The sequence below is a fragment of the Oncorhynchus mykiss genome, chromosome 13 (assembly GCF_013265735.2).
Source record: "Oncorhynchus mykiss isolate Arlee chromosome 13, USDA_OmykA_1.1, whole genome shotgun sequence".
NCBI classification, from domain to species: Eukaryota; Metazoa; Chordata; class Actinopteri; order Salmoniformes; family Salmonidae; genus Oncorhynchus; species Oncorhynchus mykiss.
In genome coordinates this window covers 58311870-58339740 of record NC_048577.1, presented here as the reverse complement: position 1 = coordinate 58339740, position 27871 = coordinate 58311870, and the positions used below count along the sequence as shown (strand labels likewise).

Below are 27871 nucleotides of genomic sequence, written 5' to 3'. Positions count from 1 at the left end.
CTCTTCCTCCTCCCTCTTCCCCTTCTCTCTTCCTCCTCCCTCTTCCCCTTCTCTCTTCCTCCTCCCTCTTCCCCTCTCTCTTCCTCCTCCCTCTTCCCCTTCTCTCTTCCTCCTCTCTCTTCCCCTCTCTCTTCCTCCTCCCTCTTCCCCTCTCTCTTCCTCCTCCCTCTTCCCCTTCTCTCTTCCTCCTCCCTCTTCCCCTTCACTCTTCCTCCTCTCTCTTCCTCCTCCCTCTTCCCCTTCTCTCTTCCTCCTCTCTCTTCCTCCTCCCTCTTCCCCTTCACTCTTCCTCCTCTCTCTTCCTCCTCCCTCTTCCCCTTCTCTCTTCCTCCTCCCTCTTCCCCTTCTCTCTTCCTCCTCTCTCTTCCCCTCTCTCTTCCTCCTCCCTCTTCCCCTTCTCTCTTCCTCCTCCCTCTTCCCCTTCTCTCTTCCTCCTCCCTCTTCCCCTCTCTCTTCCTCCTCCCTCTTCCCCTTCTCTCTTCCTCCTCCCTCTTCCCCTTCTCTCTTCCTCCTCCCTCTTCCCCTTCTCTCTTCCTCCTCTCTCTTCCTCTTCCCTCTTCCCCTTCTCTCTTCCTCCTCTCTCTTCCTCTTCCCTCTTCCCCTTCTCTCTTCCCCTCTCTTCCCCTCTCTCTTCCTCCTCTCTCTTCCCCTCTCTCTTCCCCTTCTCTCTTCCCCTTCTCTCTTCCCCTCTCTCTTCCTCCTCTCTCTTCCCCTCTCTCTTCTCCTCTCTCTTCCCCTCTCTCTTCCTCCTCTCTCTTCCTACTCTCTCTTCCTCCTCTCTCTTCCCTTCTCTCTCTTCCCCCTCTCTCTTCCTCCTCTCTCTTCCTCCTCTCTTCCCCTCTCTCTTCCTCCTCTCTCTTCCCCTCTCTCTTCCTCCTCTCTCTTCCCCTTCTCTCTTCCCCTCTCTCTTCCTCCTCTCTGCCTTTTTTCTCTCGATTCAGCCTCAACAGCTAATCCTGCTCTTTTATGCAGGAGAGAGCATCATTTCCAGAACTCCCCTCCTTTCCTTTCCCTACTACCTACTAAAGTACATTAATACCACTCTGATGTAGGTGGCAGGTCTATGAGCATAATACTAGGAGGGAGACCATTTGGTTCACAGGTAAACGTTCCCAGAGCTTTAGCTGGGCGGTGGCTCAGTGATTTCTGGCTGTTTTCTAGTTCCAGATTCTGCCTCTAATGTAGTGGCAGGTGTCAGAGCAGAGACTGGGAGGGAGCCATTTTAAAACGTTCCCAGAACGTAAGCTGAAAGTTGGCTCAGCGATTTTCTGGACGCGTGGCTCCAGACTCTGCCAGGTCAGCAACGTTTATTTATAGCGAGGTGATTGGAGGTTAGTCACATGCGCTAGGGAGCTCACCCAACCATCCTGGGGCTATAAAGGGTGTGACTGGGCCAGGGGCACAGCTGCATCCCTCACACTGGAGAGATGGCTCTAGTCTGCAGCCCAGGGAACCCACTCCCTCATTCACGCACGCACACACACACACACACGCACACACACACACACACACACATACACACACACACACACACAATGTGTGTATATGTGTTGTGTATATGTGGCTTATACCTAATATGTGTGGCTTTCTAGCGCAGAATAATAATTTGAGTTTGTATACCTGTGAATGGTAGCGTGTGACAGGGGTGTAAACGTGGGTGTAAATGTGTGTGTGCTCACTGCCCAGGTGAGTGAGAGTATGTTTCTATATATGTGTAAGTGTCTACACTGCTTTCTTGCTCAGGATCATAATCCGAGTTTGAATAGAGGTTGTGAATGGATGTGCAGCGTGGTCGGATGTGTAAACGTACAATATGAGAACTCACCGCTCCCCCATTCAGGATCATGGTCATCTCAGTGGGCTGGTACACGTTGCTGCGGAAGGGGGCACTGGGTCTGGGCGCTGTGTTACCATTATGATGACCTGCACTCCTCAGACCTGGCACAGCAGAGGAACAACGATATTATGTTATTCTCTTCTGCAAACACATTCATTCATCCATTCTACATTAAGATCGACACAGGAACAGATGCCTAATCTGTACTTTTAACACACATGCTGTACAGGTACTGTTTGTACCACGACAAGAACCACTGCTCTTTTTAACCCAGTATGGTAATATCACTATGTCACTATGTCCTACATCCAACCCCATACACAGAAACATGCATGTAAAACCTCAGTAGAGCTGTACTGAGCTTGTAAGCATGAATTTTAATATACATTTGAAAGTCAAAGTCTCTTGTTACCTGCAGTGTTTTCGTCAAAGCCGTAGCCCTGGTTCTCCGGAAACTGCCTGTGTGAGAGGGGGATGTCCTCGTCGAAGCTGGTCTCCCTCATGCGGGACGGGGCCTGGGACGTGTCAAAATAGTCAGGGGCGGAGGGTTGTGGCGGGGAGCAGAGACAGGAGTGTGCCTCGGGCACGGCGTGGAACAGGAGGAGGAGCCAACCCTGTGCCACCAGTGCTATCGCCAATGCTGGATCGTCCCAGTCCGGGGACCGCCCCAGCCAGGCGTTACCGTAGAGATAGAAGCCCACCCAGGCAACCCAGAGGAGGAGGGACAACAGACAGGCGGAGAGGAGCCAGACCGCGTTACAGCGCCACTGCCGGATCTTCCCACAGAGAGCGAAGGAGGCCGCCCCCAGCGCGGCTAGCAGTAGCGCAAGCACATAGCTACAGGCTAAGGAGAAGTCCAGAGGCAGGTACTGGCAGGCCGCTCTGCCCTCCCTGAGCACCGTGAGCAGGAGCCACTCGGCGGCGATGATCCCCTGGACGGCGCTCAGCCCCAGGGCCAGGCCGGTCAGAGTGCAGCCCCCCGGGCTCCGGCGCTCGCTGCCCAACCTCCGGAGCCGCACACCCTGGACCAGCAGGCAGGAGAAGCACAGGGCGAAGAGCAGGCCCCAGAGGGCACGGCGCAGAAGACACAGCTGTTCGTCACGCTCGATGAGGTAGGCGAAACTGAGGCCGAACAGGCCCAGGATGCCCAGGAGCAGGAGGAGAATGGGTCCCACGCCGCTGCGCTTCTCCGCCTCGCTCACGTGGTGTAGTCGGCAGAGGATGATCAGGCCCAGTAAAATGGCAGCCAGGGCGCCGCCGGCCGCTGCAGATTCAACCGCCACGCCCCAAACAGAGTCCAGGTCACAGAGGAGGGTGTAGGGGCGCACCAGGCCCCAGCCACACCCCCGGGGCACTGCCAACGTGTCCTCATCAGGGTCCTGGGAGGAACCACGCTGGACCACGGAGAGGAGGAGGAGGACAGGGAAGAACGCCATCTCTAAGAGGAGGAGGGAGGAGAGAGGGTAGAGAAACAGTCATTTCTGGATCAAAATGTGCAAAGTGAAACAAAGTGTGACAAGTAAATCGTCTACTGTAAATCTGGCTGTGTTTTTTTATGAAACAAGTGATCACTGTGTGAGTGACAGTGTATGTACATGGAAGTGTTATCCAACGGCACACACGCACCCACACTTCCTGTATCCACAACAGGAGCACAGTGACTCTCTCCTTCCATCCTGTAAATGGCCAGAGGTCAACACACAGCCAAGAGGCTCCTTACCAACATTACACACTGATAGCTTCAACATACGTACACATACACTGACTACACCAATGCATGCATGCACACACACCCAGACAAATGCATATATACACACACAAAATGATGAGCATTAACTAGATATTTCCAGAACAAGAGCATTCAAGTAAACAAACCATTCATATGGTTTTACCATGAAGCTGAGAGTCGGAGGTTGGAAATGTACTTGTTTTGAAAGGAGAACGTTGAGTTACCGGTAGTCTTTATAACATCAGTATCCACAGACAGAGTCATACTCAGAGAAAACACTGCTCACTGTCTGAGCGGACGCGGGAAGGCATGTAGAATCATATCAATGGAGGCTGGTGGGAGGAGCTATAGAATGAGGATCGTTGGTTTTGGATGGGGGTCATGTACGTAAGTGTTTCAGTAACAATCTTATCGATATTTTAGGGAAATATTTAGCTGATTTGATAAATCACTTGGGAAGGACAGGCTCAATGTAATGGCTAGAATGGAATTATGGGAACAGAGTCAAACATCAATCAAATTTCAAATCAAATGTAGTTACATCAGCTGATGTCTCAAAGTGATGTTCAGAAACCCAGCCTAAAACCCCAAACAGCAAGCAATACAGGTGTAGAAGCACGTGGTTTCTATATGTTTGATGTGTTTGACTCCGTTCCATTGCCTCCATTCCAGCCATTACAATGAGCCCGTCCTCCTATATCTCCTCCCACCAGCCTCCACAGGATCATATATATATCAGGAATAGAAGAACAGGGAACCTCCTGTCCAGGCAGAGGAGCTGACAGCATCATGATGTTTAGGTAAGACACTGAGACGAGGCATATTGCATAGGTAAAACACACACACACACACATTTAAAATGAAGATCTTCAGAAAGCACTGACAGCTAGAGTAGGGCAACTGAGGAAATCAATATCACCTCACAGTGACTGTCTGTTTCTCCATCACATTAACTCCCTATCCCATTCTATCCTATCCCATTCTATCCCATTCTATCCTATCCTATCCCATCCCATTATATCCTATCCCATCCCATTATATCCTATCCCATCCCATCCTATCCCATTCTATCCTATCCTATCCTATCCCATCCCATCCTATCCCATTCTATCCCATCCCATCCTATCCCATTCTATCCTATCCCATCTCATCCTATCCCATTCTATCCTATCCCATCTCATCCTATCCCATTCTATCATATCCCATCTCATCCTATCCCATTCTATCATATCCCATTCTATCATATCCCATCCTATCCTATCCCATCCCATCCTATCCCATCCCATCTCATCTCATCCTATCCCATTCTATCGTATCCCGTCCTATCCCATCCCATCCCATCCTATCCTATCCCATCTCATCCTATCCCCTTCTATCGTATCCCATTCTATCGTATCCCATCCTATCCCATCCCATCCTATCCCATCACATCCCATCCTATCCCATCTTATCCCATCCTGTCTCATCCTACCCTATCCCATCCTATCCCACCCTATCCCATTCTACCCTATCCCATCCCATCCTATCCTATCCCATCACATCCTACCCTATCCCATCTTATCCCATCCTGTCTCATCCTATCCTATCCCACCCTATCCCATCCTATCCCACCCTATCCCATTCTACCCTATCCCATTCTATCCTATCCTATCCCATCCTATCCCATCCTATCTCATCCTACCCTATCCCATCCCATCCTATCCCATCCTATCCAATCCCATTTTATCCTAATCTACCCTATCCCTTCCCATCCTATCCCATCCTACCCTATCCCATCCCATCCTATCCTCCTATCCCATCCTATCTCATCCTACCCATTTCCCATCCTATCCTATCCCATCTCATCCTATCCTATCCCATCCCATCCTATCCAATCCCATTTTATCCTAATCTTCCCTTTCCATCCTATCCTATCTCATCCTACCCTATCCCATCCCATCCCATCCTCCTATCCTATCCTATCCCATCCTACCCTATCCCATCCTACCCTATCCCATCCTACCCTATCCCATCCTATCCCATCCTATCCCATCCTACCCTATCCCATCCTACCCTATCCCATCCTATCCCATCCTATCCTATCCCATCCTATCCTATCCCATCCTATCCCATCCTACCCTATCCTATCCTATCCCATCCCATCCCATCCTCCTATCCTACCCTATCCCATCCTACCCTATCCCATCCTATCCTATCCCATCCTATCCTATCCCATCCTATCCCATCCTACCCTATCCCATCCTATCCTATCCCATCCTACCCTATCCCATCCTACCCTATCCCATCCTACCCTATCCTATCCTATCCTATCCCATCCTATCCTATCCTATCCCATCCTATCCTATCCTATCCCACCCTATCCTATCCTATCCCATCCTATCCCATCCTACCCTATCCTATCCTATCCCACCCTATCCTATCCTATCCCATCCTATCCTATCCTATCCCACCCTATCCTATCCTATCCCATCCTATCCTATCCCATCCTATCCTATCCCATCCTATCCTATCCCATCCTATCCTATCCCATCCTATCCTATCCCATCCTATCCTATCCCATCCTATCCTATCCCACCCTATCCTATCCCATCCTATCCCATCCTATCCCATCCTACCCTATCCTATCCTATCCCATCCTATCCTATCCCATCCTATCCTATCCCATCCTATCCTATCCCATCCTATCCTATCCCATCCTATCCTATCCCATCCTATCCTATCCCACCCTATCCTATCCTATCCCATCCTATCCCATCCTATCCTATCCTATCCCATCCTACCCTATCCCATCCTATCCCATCCCACCCTATCCTATCCTATCCCATCCTACCCTATCCCATCCTATCCTATCCCATCCTATCCTATCCCATCCTAACAAAACAAACACACATAAACAAAACAAATACACACAAGACGATCCCTCATAAGTCTCTAAAGAGACAACGAACACACTGTAGGATCAGTATGTAAGGCTGTATCTAAACTCACAAACACACACACACATTCACACTGACACACCAGCCTGTTTTTAAACCAGCCTAGTAACAGTCAACAACATCTGTCCGGTCCCTTTACGACACATCACACACTGACCTTTCAGACATACTTTCCTATCTGCCTCATACAGTCAATAGCACTGCATTCATTTTAAACCTTCACCACGCATCACTCTAACACACACAACCACACAAATACAACACAGACCCTACACAACCCTTTCACCCTGTTCACACTATCATGCCCACCCAAACCAAACTGTGTTGGCTGACATAACAACACAGACCCTACACAACCCTTTCACTCTGTTCACACTATCATGCCCACCCAAACCAAACTGTGTTGGCTGACATAACAACACAGACCCTACACAACCCTTTCACTCTGTTCACACTATCATGCCCACCCAAACCAAACTGTGTTGGCTGACATAACACAGACCCTACACAACCCTTTCACTCTGTTCACACTATCATGCCCACCCAAACCAAACTGACTGGCTGACATAACACAGACCCTACACAACCCTTTCACTCTGTTCACACTATCATGCCCACCCAAACCAAACTGACTGGCTGACATATTGTCTTTGCACATTGTCCTTTTTAGCATGGTTCCTGCAACTACAGAATGTTGGATGTGTACACAACCCAGCTCAGTGCAGTTTGGTTAGGCTCAGTAATGGGAAAAGCCCTGTGGTTAGCCTTAATTAGGTCTGGCTCATGGAAATAACCTGGGGTCGCTGATAGTGGTGGTGGGATCCAAAAGAGAAAAATACACCATTTTGGATTCATGAATGTTGGCATTAAACCCCTCCATCAGGGTGTTGGTTCGCTCCAAGGCAGCTTAGACTAATTCAGATTACAGACAGCTTTATGAGTGTGTCGAGGATATCTGGTGCAGCAAGGCTTCCAGCCACTGTCTTTATCTGAGCTATGCTATATCTGAACTATGCTATATCTGAGCTATGCTATATCTGTTCTATGCTATATCCGAGCTATGCTATATCTGTTCTATGCTATATCTGAGCTATGCTATATCTGTTCTATGCTATATTTGAGCTATGCTATATCTGTTCTATGCTATATCTGAGCTATGCTATATCTGTTCTATGCTATATCTGAGCTATGCTATATCTGAGCTATGCTATATGTGAGCTATGCTATATCTGAGCTATGCTATATCTGAGCTATGCTATATCTGTTCTATGCTATATCTGAGCTATGCTATATCTGTTCTATGCTATATCTGAGCTATGCTATATCTGTTCTATGCTATATCTGTTCTATGCTATATCTGCGCTGTGCTATATCTGTGCTGTGCTATATCTGCGCTATGCTATATCTGTGCTATGCTATATCTGCTTCTAGGTGCCATTAATAGACAGTAACATAATATTTACATCAGTGGCAGTCGGTGCCATTTAAGATTAGGGAGGACAATTTATTGGACTTATTTATATTACAGCATATTGGATGACTGTCATTCATATTCTATTCACCCAGTTCAATGTAACAGCAATAACTTTAGGCTACTAGCCTACATAACTCACATTTTCCCTATACCCATCATGAGGTTGCTACATCCTAGCCTTTGAATGAAAACTTACAATGTAGATGCACAGGTTGATAGACAAATTGGAGTAATCAGGGTGACAGACAGTGACACATTCAATACCACCTTGCGCGCTCTTTCCTGCATCTAGCTGATAAGGGGGGAATCATTCGTCCAAACAGTTGCCAACAAGAGTTTCTATTGGACAAATTCCGGTAGGTTTATCCTCATTTCATTCCGTTTTCTTCCATTTAAGAAATGTTTTTCAACAGAATCGGCGGAATGAATACACCCCTGATCACACAGTTCACCTTCATAGCAGCCACATACAAACAGCAACATCACTTGCTTGTTGTTGTATAATTCCTTCTCGCATCAACACGCTCTCCTCCTCTCACCTTTTCCCTTCGTTGTGCACTTCAGTGCACAACACGTCAGCTGTCTGTGGCCAGGCGAACAAATCTTTCCAAGCTAAACCTTCATACTATATGTTACCATATTAGCTAATATCGTAGGCAACATAGCTACAAGAGCTAACATGTTAGTAAACCCGCTACAATCATGCAGTACAGTGTCCAACAAGACGTTTAGCAGCTACACCGGCGGGCCCTGGTGGCAATACATTAATACAACCGAAAGCTTATCTTGACTTGGATGAGTTCCTATGTTGGATAGGCTTAGCCAGCTAGCTAACATAAATAGCATTCCTCTCTTTGAGCCCGGTGTTTGAGTAGGCTAAATTAGCTAGCTAAGTGAAAAAAAAATATATATATAGCTATCTCTCTCTGCTGCTTCTCTTTAATTTTTAAAGAAATTAATTTGTTCAAAACTATTGTCTTTCTCTCTATTTGAGTCAACTACTGACCACATTGAATGCACTGCAGTGCTAGCTAGCTGTAGCTTGTGCTTTCAGTACTAGATTCATTCTAGTACTTATTTGATTTACACTAATGGGAGATTCTGGAGAGGCGCTTGACAGCATTTTACACCACAATCAACAAAACACCAAATGATGGAATTTCTCGTGAAATGGTGTCGCATCCCTCCAATAGAGTCCCAGACACTTGTATAATCTATGCCAAGGTGCATTGAAGTTCTCATGGTGGCCTTATTAAAACACTTTATGTTGGTGTTTCCTTTCTTTGGAAGTTACCTGTAGGTAGAAGTTGTTCCTAACCACCCATTCATGGTCAATGTTATCGTTCATCAATTGGTTAAGGTTAGGAGTGGGAGCTGGGTTAAGGTTAGGAGTGGGGACTGGGGATACTTCTACCTTGAGCCCTCTCTTGCAGGCAGACACGTTTCAAACCAAGGTCAAGTGTGTGTGTGAGGGACAGGAGGCATGTTTGAGGTAAATCCTGGGCTCAAGGCCCACAGGGGTCACTGGGGTCAGGGGTGAGAAGTCATGCCTTGACACCCGACCTGCAGCTCTGACTGATTGGCTTGAGATACAAGTTGCAGCTTAACCACAGATCTAGGATCAGATTACCTAACCTCCAATCCTGACCTTAACCATTAGGAGGGTGAGGAATTGCTAGATCAGTGGGCACCTGACCTGTAGCCCTGAGTGTCTGGGCCACAACAGCCCATATGTTTGCCATTGTGTAGGCCTAGTAGGTAGTTCTCCAGCTCACACATTTTGGTTCCCAAAACATTCAGGGAACATTGTTTTTAGGCTGTGGGAATGTTCTATGTTAACTGGGCTAATGTCCCAAGAGGCATTCCAATCAGAAATGTTAGTTCTCAGAACATTGGGTAAAAATATGTTGGTTGTGGGAATGTTCTGTGTTAGCTGGGCGAATGTCTCAAGAGGGTTCACAGTCATTATTTAAGCAATGCTATTTTTGCATGTTTAAAAACACAGGACTTGTTTACGACTTTGGTGCATTGTGATTTGCCAAGTATGCCCAGGGCTCAGAGAGTACAGGTGAAACCTTAAATCCCTTTATTTTCCACCACTGGTTACCACTGGTTTATATTAACAGCAATCAGCGCTTCCACAAGGATGAGTCAACTAAGCATGGCTTTAACTCTATTCACACACACACACACACGTACGCACACGCACACACACACACGCACATGCACATGCAGGCAAACACACACACCCCTAAACACGTTGCTAACTCTACTCATACACACGCATGCATGCGCACACACACGCACATCACTGGCACAAGCACACACAGACAGCTCTGGGTGTTGTGTTCAGTCCTCACACAATGTTTTGTTCTGGCAGAGCCCCTGATAACCATGGTTACGCCCCATCTCTGAAAAGACAGGAGCGAGAGAGGGAGGACAGGACAGAGGGGGTTCACTCATCCCCACACAACCATGCAGACTGCTGTTTCCTCTCCCTCTCTCTCTGGCTCTGCTTTGTGACAGGGAATGAAAACCACATTGTGAGGCTGCAGTGTGGAGTACAGACTCAGAACATATAGTAACAGACAGGTAGTGACGCTGAGTTTCAACACACATACAGTACTGGAGAGAGATCAAGAGAGCTACATCACCATGCTCACTCCAGTCATCCATCTATCAATTCATTCATTCACCCGCTCAACCAACCATCTATACAATCAGTCTTTCAGTCGCTTCCTCTCTCACTTTCTCAGTCCCTCACTCACCTCCACACTCAGTCCCTCTCTTGTCCGTTCACTCACTCATTCCCACACTTACTTACTTACTCACTCAATCTGGCACAGATGGCTTCCACTCTGTGTAGGGCGACTGTCTGACAGGCTGGAGATGGTACACAGAGTACTGACAGAGACAACCACCCAAACACTCTCCCTCCCTCCCTCCCTCCCTCCCTCCCTCCCTCCCTCCCTCCCTCCCTCCCTCCCTCCCTCCCTCCCTCATATGAGTAATGTGAAGTAGAGCCCCCCAGCCTTCCTTCCTCCATAGCAGAAAAAAACTTTAGTGTCTTCATCCCTTTTATCTCTCTGTCCCCTCTCTATATCGTCTATTTCCCTCTCTGTCCCCTCTCTATGTCGTCTATTTCCCTCTCTGTCCCCTCTCTATATCTGTCTATTTCCCTCTCTGCCCCCTCTCTATATCTGTCTATTTTCCTCTCTGCCCCCTCTCTATAGCTGTCTATTTCCCTCTCTGCCCCCTCTCTATAGCTGTCTATTTCCCTCTCTGCCCCCTCTCTATAGCTGTCTATTTCCCTCTCTGCCCCCTCTCTATATATGTCTATTTCCCTATCTGTCCCCTCTCTATATCTGTCTATTTCCCCCTCTCTATATCCGTCTATTTCCCCCTCTCTGTCCCCTCTCTATATCCGTCTATTTCCCCCTCTGTCCCCTCTCTACATCTGTCTATTTCCCTCTCTCTGCCCCTCTCTATATCTGTCTATTTCCCTCTCTCTGCCCCTCTCTATATCCGCCTATTTCCCTCTCTCTGCCCCCTCTCTATATCGTCCATTTCCCTCTCTCTGTCCCCTCTCTATATCGTCCATTTCCCTCTCTCTGTCCCCTCTCTATATCGTCCATTTCCCTCTCTCTGCCCCCTCTCTATATCGTCCATTTCCCTCTCTCTGTCCCCTCTCTATATCGTCCATTTCCCTCTCTCTGCCCCCTCTCTATATTTGTCTAATTCCCTCTCTCTGCCCCCTCTCTATATCGTCCATTTCCCTCTCTCTGTCCCCTCTCTATATTTGTCTATTTCCCTCTCTCTGCCCCCTCTCTATATCGTCCATTTCCCTCTCTCTGTCCCCTCTCTATATCGTCCATTTCCCTCTCTCTGCCCCCTCTCTATATTTGTCTATTTCCCTCTCTCTGCCCCCTCTCTATATCGTCCATTTCCCTCTCTCTGCCCCCTCTCTATATTTGTCTATTTCCCTCTCTCTGCCCCCTCTCTATATCGTCCATTTCCCTCTCTCTGTCCCCTCTCTATATCGTCCATTTCCCTCTCTCTGTCCCCTCTCTATATCGTCCATTTCCCTCTCTCTGCCCCCTCTCTATATCGTCCATTTCCCTCTCTCTGTCCCCTCTCTATATCGTCCATTTCCCTCTCTCTGCCCCCTCTCTATATCGTCCATTTCCCTCTCTCTGTCCCCTCTCTATATCGTCCATTTCCCTCTCTCTGCCCCCTCTCTATATCGTCCATTTCCCTCTCTCTGTCCCCTCTCTATATCGTCCATTTCCCTCTCTCTGCCCCCTCTCTATATTTGTCTATTTCCCTCTCTCTGTCCCCTCTCTATATTTGTCTATTTCCCTCTCTCTGCCCCCTCTCTATATCGTCCATTTCCCTCTCTCTGCCCCGTCTCTATATCGTCCATTTCCCTCTCTCTGTCCCCTCTCTATATCGTCCATTTCCCTCTCTCTGCCCCCTCTCTATATTTGTCTATTTCCCTCTCTCTGTCCCCTCTCTATATTTGTCTATTTCCCTCTCTCTGTCCCCTCTCTATATTTGTCTATTTCCCTCTCTCTGTCCCCTCTCTATATCGTCCATTTCCCTCTCTCTGCCCCCTCTCTATATCGTCCATTTCCCTCTCTCTGTCCCCTCTCTATATCGTCCATTTCCCTCTCTCTGCCCCCTCTCTATATCGTCCATTTCCCTCTCTCTGTCCCCTCTCTATATCGTCCATTTCCCTCTCTCTGCCCCCTCTCTATATTTGTCTATTTCCCTCTCTCTGTCCCCTCTCTATATTTGTCTATTTCCCTCTCTCTGCCCCCTCTCTATATCGTCCATTTCCCTCTCTCTGCCCCGTCTCTATATCGTCCATTTCCCTCTCTCTGTCCCCTCTCTATATCGTCCATTTCCCTCTCTCTGCCCCCTCTCTATATTTGTCTATTTCCCTCTCTCTGTCCCCTCTCTATATTTGTCTATTTCCCTCTCTCTGCCCCCTCTCTATATCGTCCATTTCCCTCTCTCTGTTCCCTCTCTATATTTGTCTATTTCCCTCTCTCTGTCCCCTCTCTATATCGTCCATTTTCCTCTCTCTGTCCCCTCTCTATATCGTCCATTTCCCTCTCTCTGTCCCTTCTCTATATCGTCCATTTCCCTCTCTCTGCCCCCTCTCTATATCCGTCTATTTCCCTCTCTGTCCCCTCTCTATATTTGTCTATTTCCCTATCTCTGTCCCCTCTCTATATTTGTCTATTTCCCTCTCTATATCATCCATTTCCCTCTCTCTGCCCCCTCTCTTGCTCTCCCTTAGCTGCCACTCCTCTCTCTATTTCGCTCTCTCCATCCGTCTTGTCTTTCGCTCCCTTTGCCCCCTCTTATCCCTCTGTAGCCATTTCTGTCCTCCCCTCAGTTGAAATCTTCTATTTATGTTGAATCTGCTCCCCCTCCCCTGCTGTAAAGAGAACAGCATTCTCATCTCTCTGCCACATTTGAAGATAGGATGTGAACCATGTGCCTTACCCCCTCCCTGGCACTCTCTCTCTCTTCCTCCCTCTCAACACCCAACCACACGGTACTGCAAATCCCCTTCCTTACCCTACATCCCTCTCTTTCTTTATTCACTCGCACTACTTCCCTCTTCCCTTTCTCAGCTCTCTCCTTCCCTGTCTCCGTCTTTCACCCAACACCCGATCATATGGTACAGCAAAACCCCTGCCTTAACCCACATCTCTCTCTACCATCCTCCCTCTTTCCTTCCCCTCTTATGCTCCCCATGCGCTCTCTACCTCCTTCTCTCCCTCTTTCTCACCATCTCCTCACGCTCTGTTTGATTTTCTTCTACCCCTCTATCTCTCCCTCTCTCTTATGTAATGGGGAAGGAGGGATCCAGAATCCAGCTATTACCAGTTCTGCTGCACTGCCTGCACTGTCTGCCTGCTTAGGCATCCTAATCCTCCTCACAGTTACAGATATGGAGGCAAGAGCTGCAGCTGAGGGATCTGTGGTACACAGTGTTGTTATGTGTGAATAACAATGACTACTGTTCCCACAATGCATCTCATTCTCTTTACCTCTGCACACTGAATATTTGTTACCCTAAATGTTTAGTGCATGTATGTAGAGATAAGTGTGTGTCAGTTTATAACGCACAGTGTCAAAACACACACAGTGCATTCAGAAAATATTCAGAGCCCTTGACTTTTTCCACATTTTGTTATGTTATAGCCTTTTTCTAAAATGGATAAAATCAATGTTTTTCCTCATCAATCTACACACAATACCCCATAATGACAAACGAAAACATTTACATAAGTATTCAGACCCTTTGCTATGAAACTCAAAATTGAGCTCAGGTGCATCCTGTTTCCATTGATCATCCTTGAGATGTTTCTACAACTTGATTGGAGTACACCTGTGGTAAATTCAATTGATTGGACATGATTTGGAAAGGCACACACCTGTCTACATAAGGTCCCATAGTTGACTGTGCATGTCAGAGCAAAAACCAAGACATGAGGTTGAAGGAATTGTCCATAGAGCTCCGAGACAGGATTGTGTCAAGGCACAGATCTGGGGAAGGGTAGCAAAAATATTCTACAGCATTGAAGGTCCCCAAGAACACAGTGGCCTCCATCATTCTTAAATGGAAGAAGTTTGGAACCACCAAGACTCTTCCTAGAGCTGGTCGCCCAGCCAAACTGAGCAATCGGGGGAGAAGGGCCTTGGTCAGGGAGGTGACAAGGAACCTGATGGTCACTCTGACAGAGCTCCAGAGTTCCTCTGTGGAGATGGGAGAACCTTCCAGAAGAAGAACCATCTCTGCAGCACTCCACCATCAGGCCTTTATGGTAGAGTGGCCAGACGGAAGCCACTACTCAGTAAAAGGCACATGACAGCCAGTTTGGCACCTAAAGACTCTCAAACCATGAGAAACTAGATTCTCTGATCTGATGAAACCAAGATTTAAACATGGCACCACCCCTACGGTGAAGCATGGTGGTGGCAGCATCAAGCTGTGGGGATGTTTTTCAGAGGAAGGGACTGGGAGACTAGTCATGATCGAAGGAAAGATGAACGTAGCAAAGTACAGAGAGATCCCGAGCGCTCGGGACCTCAGACTGGGGCGAAGGTTCACCTTCCAACAGGACAACAACCCTAAGCATACTGCCAAGTCAACGCAGAAGTGGCTTCTGGACAAGTCTCGTAATGTCCTTGAGTGGCCCAGCCAGAGCCCGGAATTGAACCCGATCGACATCTCTGTAAATATCTGCGCAGCGACGCTCCCCATCCAACCTGACCGAGCTTGAGAGGATCTGCAGAGAAGAATGGGAGAAACTCCCCAAATACAGGTGTGCCAAGCTTGTAGCGTCATAACCAAGAAGACTTGAGGCTGTAATCGCTGCCAAAGATGATTCAATATAGGGTCTGAATACTTATGTAAATGTGATATTTCAATTTTTTGTAATTTTATAAATTTGCTAAAAAAAATGCTTTGTCATTATGGGGTATTGTGGTCTCCCGGGTGGCGCAGTGGTCTAGAGCACTGCATCACAGCGCTAGCTGTGCCACCAGAGACTCTGGGTTCGCGCCCAGGCTCTGTTGCAGCCGGCCGCGATCGGGAGGTCCGTGGGGCGACGCACAATTGGCCTAGCGTCGTCTGGGTTAGGGTGGGTTTGGCCGGTAGGGATATCCTTGTCTCATCGCCGCACCAGCGACTCCTGTGGCGGGCCGGCTAACCAAGGTAGCCAGGTGCACGGTGTTCCCTCCGACACATTGGTGCGGCTGGCTTCCGGGTTGGAGGCGCGCTGTGTTAAGAAGCAGTGCGGCTTGGTTGGGTTGTGTTTCGGAGGACGCATGACTTTCAACCTTCGTCTCTCCCGAGCCCGTACGGGAGTTGTAGCGATGAGACAAGATAGTATTGGATACAATGAAATTGGGGAGAAAAGTTATTTTTTATTTTTTTTAAATACAAAATTATGGGGTATTGTGTGTAGATTGATGAGGGGGGGTGGACTATTTAATCAATTAATCAATAAGGCAAAATGTGGAAAAAGTCAAGGGGTCTGAATACTTTCCAAATGCACTGTATACACTTAGGCTTAGTTCAGACAGCTCAATGTGGATATTTTTTTCCCACTAATTGTTTTTTTTTGACCAATCACATCAGATCTTTTCACATCATGTCTTTTTCAGAGCTGGTTTGATTGGTCAGCTCTCAAAAAAAACTGGTCTGCCTGTATAAACGCAGCCTTACTATCTTACTCCCCAATAGCTCTCACTGCACACTGGTTCTACGCACCATTTACACACCAATGCATCATTTACATACATAGTATACAACTTCACATCAATGTTACAATATACTACACTACAATTAATACCAACACATTGCAACTGCATTTATAAGGCCTATAAATAATGCAATTGCTCATGGCTACGACAGCAAGAACCGTCTTCAGTACCTAAAGTCAAAAGCAGAAACCTACAGAGCAATCCTCTACAATTATCGTCCTCTACAATTACCCTAGACAGTGCACTACCAGATGCTGTGTAATTACCATAACCATAATTGGGTAGATGATTACATTTTCTGACTAGGATCTCTCTCAACTCACTCTCCTCTCCTCAGTCTTTTAGCAATTTTGTCATTCATTTGATATGAATAGAGATGATAAATAATCGGTTTTGTGTGTTTGTTTGTGGAGGGGGGGTGTGAGTATGTGCATGCGTTTAGATGTGTGTGTATATATATATATGTATATATGTGTTTCTAAAAACCTGTTTTCACTTTGTCATTATAGGTTATTATGTGTAGATTGATGAGGAAATGTTTTTATTTCATCCATTTTAGAATAAGGCCGTAACGTAACAAAATGTGGAAAAAGTCAAGGGGTCTGAATACTTTCTGAATGCTCTGTATATGTGTGTGTATATGTGTGTGCACATGCATGTGTGTGTGTCCTAACCTTAGCCCGTGCAGGGCTCCAGATGTGGAGATAGACAGATGTTGTTGGGGTCAGCAGGTCATTTCCGGGAGATGGACCAAAGCTTGCCTCACATCTGCCTGTTCTGTTCCATGCCACATTAGTCATCATGTCGTAAGGTAGCCATAATAATTCATTACTAATTAGCCTTTTGAAGTACTATCGCTCCCGACCAATGCTGTAATGTCGTCTACAGAATCGGGGAGGGGACTGTGGATCTCTCTCTGTCCGTTCATTCGTACATTAGTCACATGCGATATCTCAGACAGCACAGACCAGATTCGGACTAAACTTGGGTGAACGATGTGTCTTGCCATAGAGATACAGCATTTACTAAATGACACTGATTGGCCCAAGGTCGGGAGCTACAGTAATTAACTGAAATGTATTGTCCCAAGGGGAGGGACGCTGCATCATTTGTAGGGGACGACATCTTAACGTAAATTGATTCATTTCTGTAATATTTTTGGGGATCAGCAGAGGTACTGTAACGAAGGTGCTTCATTAGGAACAAGGTACTGTTGTTAGCATTGCATCCACCATGAAAGTTGGTGACTAATCGCCATATTGGATGACACTTAAAAATACTCTTTTGGTACGATTCTCTCAATGCATTTAAAGGCATTGGACTTGTGCAAGCATGGCTGGACCAAGTTTCAACAATATTCCTTGACCTGTCTATTTCTTTTAAATCCATGAGGGGGAGTTTACGAGTGTACACTTGGGGAAAAGTGGAAGAATCACAACGCAGCCAGAGCCCAAGGGCAAATGAAGGGGTCAGAGAAGAGATGGAGAGGTCAGGCAAGGATGGGGGCCTTGGGGGGCTTTAATCTGTCTTCAGAAGAGATGCTAGACTGGCAGGACTCCAAACTACATCATCTAACTCTTTTTAAAGACCTGTTTTCTAGACTGGCAGGTTGGCAGGACTCCATACTAGTTATTTTTATACCTGTTTTCTAGACTGGCAGGTTGGCAGGACTCCATACTAGTTATTTTTATACCTGTTTTCTAGACTGGCTGGTTGGCAGGACTCCATACTAGTTATTTTTGAAGACCTGTTTTCTATACTGGCTGGTTGCAGGACTCCATTCTAGTTATTTTTATACCTGCTTTCTAGACTGGCTGGTTGGCAGGACTCCATACTAGTTATTTTTGAAGACCTGTTTTCTAGACTGGCTGGTTGGCAGGACTCCATACTAGTTATTTTTGAAGACCTGTTTTCTAGACTGGCTGGTTGGCAGGACTCCATACTAGTTATTTTTGAAGACCTGTTTTCTAGACTGGCTGGTTGGCAGGACTCCATACTAGTTATTTTTGAAGACCTGTTTTCTAGACTGGCTGGTTGGCAGGACTCCATTCTAGTTATTTTTATACCTGCTTTCTAGACTGGCTGGTTGGCAGGACTCCATACTAGTTATTTTTGAAGACCTGTTTTCTATACTGGCTGGTTGGCAGGACTCCATTCTAGTTATTTTTATACCTGCTTTCTAGACTGGCTGGTTGGCAGGACTCCATACTAGTTATTTTTGAAGACCTGTTTTCTAGACTGGCTGGTTGGCAGGACTCCATACTAGTTATTTTTGAAGACCTGTTTTCTAGACTGGCTGGTTGGCAGGACTCCATACTAGTTATTTTTGAAGACCTGTTTTCTAGACTGGCTGGTTGGCAGGACTCCATACTAGTTCTTTTTATACCTGTTTTCTAGACTGGCTGGTTGGCAGGACTCCATACTAGTTCTTTTTATACCTGTTTTCTAGACTGGCTGGTTGGCAGGACTCCATACTAACTCTTTTTATACCTGTTTTCTAGACTGGCTAGTTGGCAGGACTTCATACTAGCTCTTTTTAAAGACTGGCAGGTTGTCAGGACTCCATAGTAGCTTTTTTTAAAGACTGGCACGTTGGCAGGACTCCATACTAGCTCTTTTTAAAGACTGGCAGGTTGGCAGGACTCCATACTAGCTCTTTTTATACCTGTTTTCTAGACTGGCAAGTTGGCAGGACTCCATACTAGTTATTTTTATACCTGTTTTCTAGTCTGGCTGGTTGGCAGGACTCCATACTAGCTCTTTTTAAAGACTGGCACGTTGGCAGGACTCCATACTAGCTCTTTTTAAAGACTGGTAGGTTGGCAGGACTCCATACTAGTTATTTTTGAAGACCTGTTTTCTAGACTGGCAGGTTGGCAGGACTCCATACTAGTTATTTTTGAAGACCTGCTTTCTAGACTGGCTGGTTGGCAGGACTCCATACTAGTTATTTTTGAAGACCTGTTTTCTAGACTGGGTGGTTGGCAGGACTCCATACTAGTTATTTTTGAAGACCTGTTTTCTAGACTGGCTGGTTGGCAGGACTCCATACTAGTTATTTTTGAAGACCTGTTTTCTAGACTGGCTGGTTGGCAGGACTCCATACTAGTTATTTTTGAAGACCTGTTTTCTAGACTGGCTGGTTGGCAGGACTCCATTCTAGTTATTTTTGAAGACCTGTTTTCTAGACTGGCTGGTTGGCAGGACTCCGTTCTAGTTATTTTTGAAGACCTGTTTTCTAGACTGGGTGGTTGGCAGGACTCCATACTAGTTATTTTTGAAGACCTGTTTTCTAGACTGGGTGGTTGGCAGGACTCCATTCTAGTTATTTTTAAAGACCTATTTTCTTTCCTCCATCTCACAATAACACTATGTTCCTTCACTGACGTCATCGGTCTTCCACAGCTGTGTGTCAGATAAAGTGTGACGGAGTGACAGAGAATAAGATAGAGAAAGACTGAGGAAGAGAGAGGAGACAGGTGGAATAGAGAGAATGAGAGAGGGTTGTGGCAATGAGAGAGAGAAAGAACGAGATAAATAAATAAAGACTATGCCAGAGAGACAGAGAGAGATGGAGATAAATAAATGAAGACTATGCCAGAGAGACAGAGAGAGATGGAGATAAATAAATAAAGACTATGCCAGAGAGACTGATCAGACAGACAAACACACTGATGATCAGACAGACAGACAGACAGACAGACAGGGATAGTTCTGTGCCTCCCTCCATGGTCCCCAGACCTCTCCAGGCATCCCAGGCCTGGATAATTAGTCCTCATTAACATGTGACTGGGTCTCACAGTGTGACCATATGCTAATTGACTTGGCAATTAAGTCAACTTTTTTATGATTAGAGAGAGTCAGAGAGCATGACTGGGTTACATGATAATGATCAGAGAGAGAGTCAGAGAGCATGTCTGGGTTACATGATAATGATCAGAGAGAGAGTCAGAGAGCATGTCTGGGTTACATAATAATGATCAGAGAGAGAGTCAGAGAGCATGTCTGGGTTACATGATCATGATCAGAGAGAGAGTCAGAGAGCATGTCTGGGTTACATGATAATGATCAGAGAGAGAGTCAGAGAGCATGTCTGGGTTACATGATAATGATCAGAGAGAGTCAGAGAGCATATCTGGGTTACATTATAATGATCAGAGAGAGAGAGTCAGAGAGCATGTCTGGGTTACATGATAATGATCAGAGAGAGAGTCAGAGAGCATGTCTGGGTTACGTGATAATGATCAGAGAGAGAGTCAGAGAGCATGTCTGGGTTACATAATAATGATCAGAGAGAGAGTCAGAGAGCATGTCTGGGTTACATTATAATGATCAGAGAGAGAGAGAGTCAGAGAGCATGTCTGGGTTACATTATAATGATCAGAGAGAGAGTCAGAGAGCATGTCTGGGTTACATGATAATGATCAGAGAGAGAGTCAGAGAGCATGTCTGGGTTACGTGATAATGATCAGAGAGAGAGTCAGAGAGCATGTCTGGGTTACATTATAATGATCAGAGAGAGAGTCAGAGAGCATGTCTGGGTTACATTATAATGATCAGAAGAAGAATTAGTGGAGTGGGTTGTGCTGGGGAGTGGAATGGAGAGAAGATGAGAGGAGAGAAACAGAGGAGAGCAGGATGTGCGGAGGAAGCTGTAGCGTGGAAGGGATTGTTGTGTGATTGTTGTGTGATGAGTCAAGCTGTTGCCTCTGAGCACAGACACACGTGCACACAAGAGGAAACTCAGGCGTTGATGAAGATATGACATGCTCATACGTTCTCTCTCTCTTTCTCTGTCTCACACACAGCTCTACCAGATATACACATGGTTGGCATAAGGTACATATGGTTGAGAGAGAAGAAGGCCAGAGGGTAAAACATCAGGTGTTCGAGGTTTGAATGATGACTAACTCACTCTGTGTGACACCAAAGACAGGACCTCAGAATAATATTGCATATTTGTATGTAGTCTACTTCTCCTTTGCAGGTCATGTCCAGCATACACTCTTAGAAAAAAGGGTTCCAAAAAGGTTCTTCAGCTGTCCCCATAGGAGAACCCTTTTTGGTTCCAGGTAGAACTATTTTGGGTTCCATGTAGAACCCTCTGTGGAAAAGATTTAACATGGAACCCAAAATGATCTGGAATCATTATTGGGGACTGCCGCAGAAGTGTTTTAGGTTCTAGATAGCACCTTTTTTTCTAAGAGTGTAATCGCCCCTTGTAGGATAAACAAAGAAGACATTTTGAATGGAATTTAAACCGTCCCTGATCTGTTTCATTAAGTACATTCTAGAACACAGAACACACTCAGAGACACCCATGGCATTTCTAATCACATACAATTAGGGATGGGCGATATATCAAATTCATTTTAATTTCTGTTTTTGCACGTTAATTAAAATGCCTGTATCGCAAGAATCTAGTTTTTACTGTTTACATTTTTTTCAGAGCATTTATGTCCGCTTATTCTCATGTTGTCTTTTTGGTCTCGTCTCCTTCTCTCCTTTTGCTGTGACTGTGCACCTTACCGTTTACACACACGCCAAGCCCCTCCCCCACACGCCAAGCCCCTCCCCCACACACAGAGCCCCTCTCATCACACACCAAGCCCCTCCCCAACACACAAAGCCCCTCCCCCACACTCAGAGCCCCTCCCTCCCCCACACACAGAGCCCCTCCCTCCCCCACACACAGAGCCCCTCCCTCCCCCACACTCAGAGCCCCTCCCTCCCCCACACTCAGAGCCCCTCCCTCCCCACACACAGAGCCCCTGCCTCCCCCACACTCAGAGCCCCTCCATCCCCCACACTCAGAGCCCCTCCCCCACACACACAGAGCCCCTCCCCCACACTCAGAGCCCCTCCCTCCCCCACACACAGAGCCTCTCCCCCACACTCAGAGCCCCTCCCTCACCCACACTCAGAGCCCCTCCCTCACCCACACACAGAGCCCCTCCCTCCCCTACACACAGAGCCCCTCCCTCCCCCACACTCAGAGCCCCTCCCTCCCCCACACACAGAGCCTCTCCCCCACACACAGAGCCTCTCCCCCACACTCAGAGCCCCTCCCTCACCCACACTCAGAGCCCCTCCCTCCCCCACACACAGAGCCCCTCCCTCCCCCACACACAGAGCCCCTCCCTCCCCCACACACAGAGCCCCTCCCTCCCCCACACTCAGAGCCCCTCCCTCCCCCACACACAGAGCCTCTCCCCCACACACAGAGCCTCTCCCTCCCCCACACACAGAGCCCCTCCCATCACACACCAAGCCCCTCCCCCACACACAGAGCCCCTCCCTCCCCCACACACAGAGCCCCTCCCTCCCCCACACACAGAGCCCCTGCCACTCACAACTACAAAGATGAGAGATCACTTCTTCCTCTGACAAGCGGTTTCAACCAGCTATTTACATTTCAGGTCTGGTCCAACAGAATGAGACATTGAGACATTATTTTACTGGAATAGAGGAGTTAACCTTTCTAACCATACCCTTTTCATGTCTCAACTCCTCAGATTGTGCGCAGAGCAGACACTACCAAAACAGGAGCATCAATTTGAAGTTACATTTTTAAGTTTAGTTTAATTTATTTGCACAAAGAAAACAAGTGATAAACAACAATACAGATTTCGGTTTTTTAGGTGTGTTTGGAAGCCCAAGGGCTTATATAAAAACCACAGCAGAAAATACTATATACAATATATAAGTCCACAGATACAACAGCTTTGTTAAAACAGATAACAAAGACTACTAATATACAATGCAATGAACATTGATTCTGGAAAATTCATGCTCAGTTTGTCACGCGTGGTGCCACATACCGCTAGCTGCATTTTAGCCAAAGACTGTTGTACTAGCTGTCTATTCTGTGTTTTATAAATGTGCAATAAGCATCAAACATAATTATATAAGGAATTGGCAAATCGCTCTCATTCTGAGACATAAGGTAGGCCACTTGATTCCAACATTTGAACGAAGTGGACAGGCTAACATGCTGCTCAAACAGTTGGAGATGGACAGAAGGGTGTGTTCATAACAATTACACTGTTCTACCTTGTTAGCTAGAAAATAGATCCACGTTGGCTCAAGTTGAAATATAAATATTAACTGGATACTCACCAACACGTGGGCTTGTGTGTGAGAGATTGTTTCTGAGACCTGTGTTAATGTTCCAGAATGCTGCTACAAGAAGTTCCCTACAAGCATTTCGCTACACTCGCATTAACATCTGCTAACCATGTGTATGTGACCAATACAATCTGATTAGAAGTTGTTCATTATTAGTGAAGGGGCCTTCTGCGTGGTTCTGGTTCTGGTTACATTTGTAACAAAAAGGGCACTTTCATAGACAGACTTGAAAGTCAAATCAGTGATTATTGCAAAAAAGCAGGTTAAAATAAAAGCAGGTTCAATAATTAAATGATTAGTGTGTCTTATGGTTGTGGAGGCTTATATTTAGTATACGTATAACTTCATTACCTGAATTCATTACATTATTGCAGACTGTTTTGAAATGCAGTGTGTTTGACCTTTAATTGTACAACAAAGCAAATGTATATATCGTTTTTTTTGTTTGTTATATATATGATTTTAAAAAATCTAATATATTGTGAACTGCCCATAAGTTAAAATAAATAAATAAATAGAGATGTAATTTTAGGCCATATCGCCCAGCCCTACATACAATCATCAACATGACTACACCACAGCACCAGAGACCAAGTACGGGTAGGTAGACCAAATAACTCTCTTGTCTGACACCCTTCCCTCACTGCCAATGACACAACAATGGTCAAGTCAAAGAAGGTCATGTCCTGTACATGTATGCTGGAAGAGATCCTCTCCCATGTTCCAGAGCAAAGTTACATTGATTCAGTTGTTATAACCTAGTAATAAGTGCATCATCATTGATGTATGAGCGGTCAGCAGTGGTCACTTACCCAGTATAGTAGAATCGTAGCTCTGGTTAGGTCAGGGTGCTCGCTAGAGGCCAAAAATAATCTGGTCCTAAGTGTTGCTGGCCTTGCCTTTAACTCTTTCACTGACCAAGTCCCTGTTTTAGGCAGATACCTATTTAGGGAATGTTATTTTTACAGAATCAGTAAACCCCCCCCCCCCCCCCCCCCCCCCCCCCCCCCTTAAACAATACTGACCACATGGGAGGGTCCGGAGGGGTTTCCAGAAAGGATTGTTAGTGGGGGGACCCGGGCCCACCCATTGTTAGGTTGGCGGGGGTGATCTCAATTCCTAAATAAAGAATATAATCTCACCTTGAATGTTTCCAAAAATAGAGAAGGGAGGGTGTTTGAGGATGAGAGAACATCAGTGTTTCCACTAAGATTTTGTTCAGCAGCTGAGGTTTCTCAGATGATCTGATGTTTTTACTCTGGTGGGGTTTTTTTCAGTGGCTGCAAGATTTGCAGCATATAGGGGAAACATAGAACATCCATGGATATGATTGGAAATGTGCATTTACATGAAATCCCCAAATGGTGTCAACCACCATGGAGACCATGCTGCTCATATTATGCACTGTGAGCTATGACATCAATGGCAGAGCACAGCAGAGGCATCATTCATGTACAATCACTGGGTTGACATATGATTCTGATGTAAACAGTATTGCCGTTTACCCTCACTCAAGCTTAGATGTTGTTATTGATGTTATGCTTGGTCAGGTGGCAGGTGGTCCTTTTCATCAATTACCCTTGAGGTCATGGCCACTCACTAAGGCATGGCCCTGAGCATCCCATTGGTTCCTGCATGAAATGTGGGTGAAGGAAACTGTCTACCGGTGTACAGCTAGCTACCATTGTCGCCCCCACCCCTTCTTCTGTTGGGTTTATTGGCGGTTGGCATCCAACGTTATTGTGCATTACTGCCACCTACTGTACTGGAATCTCCTAGTTTAAAAAATGGACCAATATAAGTATAATGAGGAGTTCCTGCAGAAGCAGGAATGCCCACATGCAGGAACGCCCCGAATTGCGGCAGCAATTGCACTCTTCTCAATGATAGAGCTTTCCCAACAACGTGCCCAAAGACAAATACCAGACCACCTGGCAAGTTGACACATTAGAACCCCGCATCTGGTGCAGCCACATGACCAGCACTCACACAAGACTGTCAAAGGGGCAACTTCCACCCCTGTGAATGACGAACCCTACAATAGCCAGTGTCCAGTTTAACCTCTAACAATAGTGTCGTGCTAAAACTACCAATTGGCCATTGACTATGATTATATCACGTTCACAGAAAACCATGCACGTATACCAATCGAATCTCTCTCTTGAATCACTCCCCTCCCTCTCTCGTTTATATCGATCGATACTCGAGGGTAAATCGAGGGAACGTACCTTGTGCGACGTAAACAAATCCGATGGAAACGATTGCAGAATGCACGTGTCACTTGTATAGCGGGGATGTATTGGGAAAAAGTCACATTTTAGAGTTGAAGCCCTCCTGCTTCGTTTGCGTTTACACTTTCCACCCACATTCCCACGGCTGTGGATCAGCTCTGCGCCCCCGACCGAATTATTCAACCCTCTCCTGGGTTAGGAGAGATACAACTCTGTGTTCAACCCTCTCCCGGGTTAGGAACCAGACAGAGAACACTCTGTATTCAACCGTACTTTTTCTCTGCTGGTAACTGTCCCGATTTGACACGCCAGAAGGAAGACGCACTCAGAATGGCAGAATTGGGTTACAGTTGTCGTTTCTCCTAAATCCTTTGTTCAATGGTGCGTTTCCCCAACGAACCCCCTTTTGTGATTAATAAATTAGGAATAATCTAAATAAATAAAAGACACGAATGCAACTTTAATATCCCGCTGTTCACAAAATATCGTGCGTTAAATCCAGACGGATTCCCTGTCACTGCTGCGCACCTTTACACTGTTCACTGCCCGGGTCGAGGCTCAGCTCCCCCTGCTGCACATCTCGTGACTGACTGCATCAACGTGTATGACAGTTTGGAGCTCTGCATAACATGCGTCATTTTAATCCCTCTTTGAACAGCCAGCGAACATGACAGCTCTACGTGGAGCAACGGGAGAAACCACAATCTACTCACTTCACTGCACTCCGTCCTCCCTCTCTCTCACTCTCTCCAGTCCGCTTCTGCTCTGTAGGCAGTCCTATATTCTCCCCTCCAACAAATTGGTGTGCTGACCGCGGGTTTTCCCGTCAATTCCTCTTTAGCACCACGTCCATACACCTTTCACCCAAATCTGTCTATTGGCCGGCGATTCAGTACACTCTATTTCGGATTAAAATTGAAATGATAATCCGTGGTTCATTTACGGTTCTTGGCATCAAGTTCTTCCCTTCCACATTCGGTCTGTGGTTGGTTCGGAGCTATGAGTATAACGGTGTTGTGATGCTGGTTTCTCCTTCTGCTTGAACACGCGCGTCCTCAGCCCTTCGATTCGATCTATTCAGGGAGACGTGAAGTGAGTGACACATAACCCGCCCTGTGCCAGATCTTCGCAGCCTACTATGAGCGCAATCAACCCACTAGGATTGGGGGGTGATCTGTTGTTGTTACCCCTCTACACCGCCTGAAATTGTATCCAACTGCTTCTGCTCGGGATATTGCCTCTTCACCGATATCCCGCGTAACCAGCGGGTTAGTCGGATACCGCTGCTCTGCTTCGGAGGACAATTTGAGTAACAGTCACATTGATTTCTGTCCAGAGAGTCGCGCCTTCGTAATCCTCGTAATCACAGCCTATCTGTCAATATCCCCGTGCCATTGCCACACAGACAGAAGATAATAAAGAAACGCTGCATTCGTTAAAGCATGGAGCCTTTGTTGTCTGCTCTAATGTTCCAATGGGATTGTATTTAATCTGAGATTTGGAGTATTAGTACAGGAAACTCTTTGGCCGTCCCGACCTGGCCCCAGGCCCAATTCTTTAGCATGACCATGGAGGGGATGGACATAATGACAACACAGACACAGATCTGACACACTGACATACACACACTTAGACACCTAAATGCAGACACACTCGCACACACACGGGTTTAAAGTACGTGCACACACATGCACACACACACACCATTAACATGTGCATTGCATGTTAAACAAATGCTCAGAGCTATAACACACTTGAGCTCTATATGCAAACTCATATAGGCTCGCTGATTCTCTCTCGCTGATTGATGTGACAATAGAGTGACCTCATTGTGTTAATGAGGCAGCCATGTGCATCACACACACACACACACACACACACACACACACACACACACACACACACACACACTAGTATGCACCTTGAGGCAATCATATGGAGCTGTTGCTGAAGACAGTTGCCTAACCTGACAGGTGCAGTCTAGGAGAGTGACAGAAGGGGGGGGGGGGGGGGGGGTGGGGGGGAATAGGAGGTTTCACCCCAGTGAGAGGGGCTCACTGCAGCCTGAGTTGAAAAGGAGTACTCTCAGATTACAGATGTTACCCCCAGTTAAATGTCACTCATATTCATTACCATCATCTGGGGTGTATTCATTAGGCACCAAACGGAAGAAAATGGACTGAAACAGAGAGGGACTATCTGGACTTGTCCAATAAGATACGTTCCTTTTGATTTTCTGTTGCAAAACAT

At 46.5% G+C, this 27871-nt stretch overlaps 1 protein-coding gene across 6 annotated transcripts in view; it reads right to left on the bottom strand.

Moving 5' to 3' along the window:
- The window catches only part of LOC110514297 (G-protein coupled receptor family C group 5 member B), a 34788-nt gene extending 7803 nt beyond the window's left edge, over positions 1–26985 (bottom strand). Inside the window, exons 1-3 of one of the 6 annotated variants that reach the window (XM_036941697.1) lie at positions 26335–26985; positions 2250–3275; positions 1811–1938 (exon numbers count right to left, since the gene is read on the bottom strand). In XM_036941697.1, the coding sequence (XP_036797592.1) occupies positions 1811–1938; positions 2250–3273 (1152 nt within the window). In that variant the 5' untranslated portion in view covers positions 3274–3275; positions 26335–26985. Of the gene's footprint in view, positions 1–1810; positions 1939–2249; positions 3276–10800; positions 10899–24202; positions 24285–25618 lie in introns of those variants that run through there. The other 5 variants (XM_036941696.1, XM_036941701.1, XM_036941700.1 and 2 more) reach the window with 5 other exon arrangements.
- Between the last annotated feature and the right edge of the window lie 886 nt (positions 26986–27871).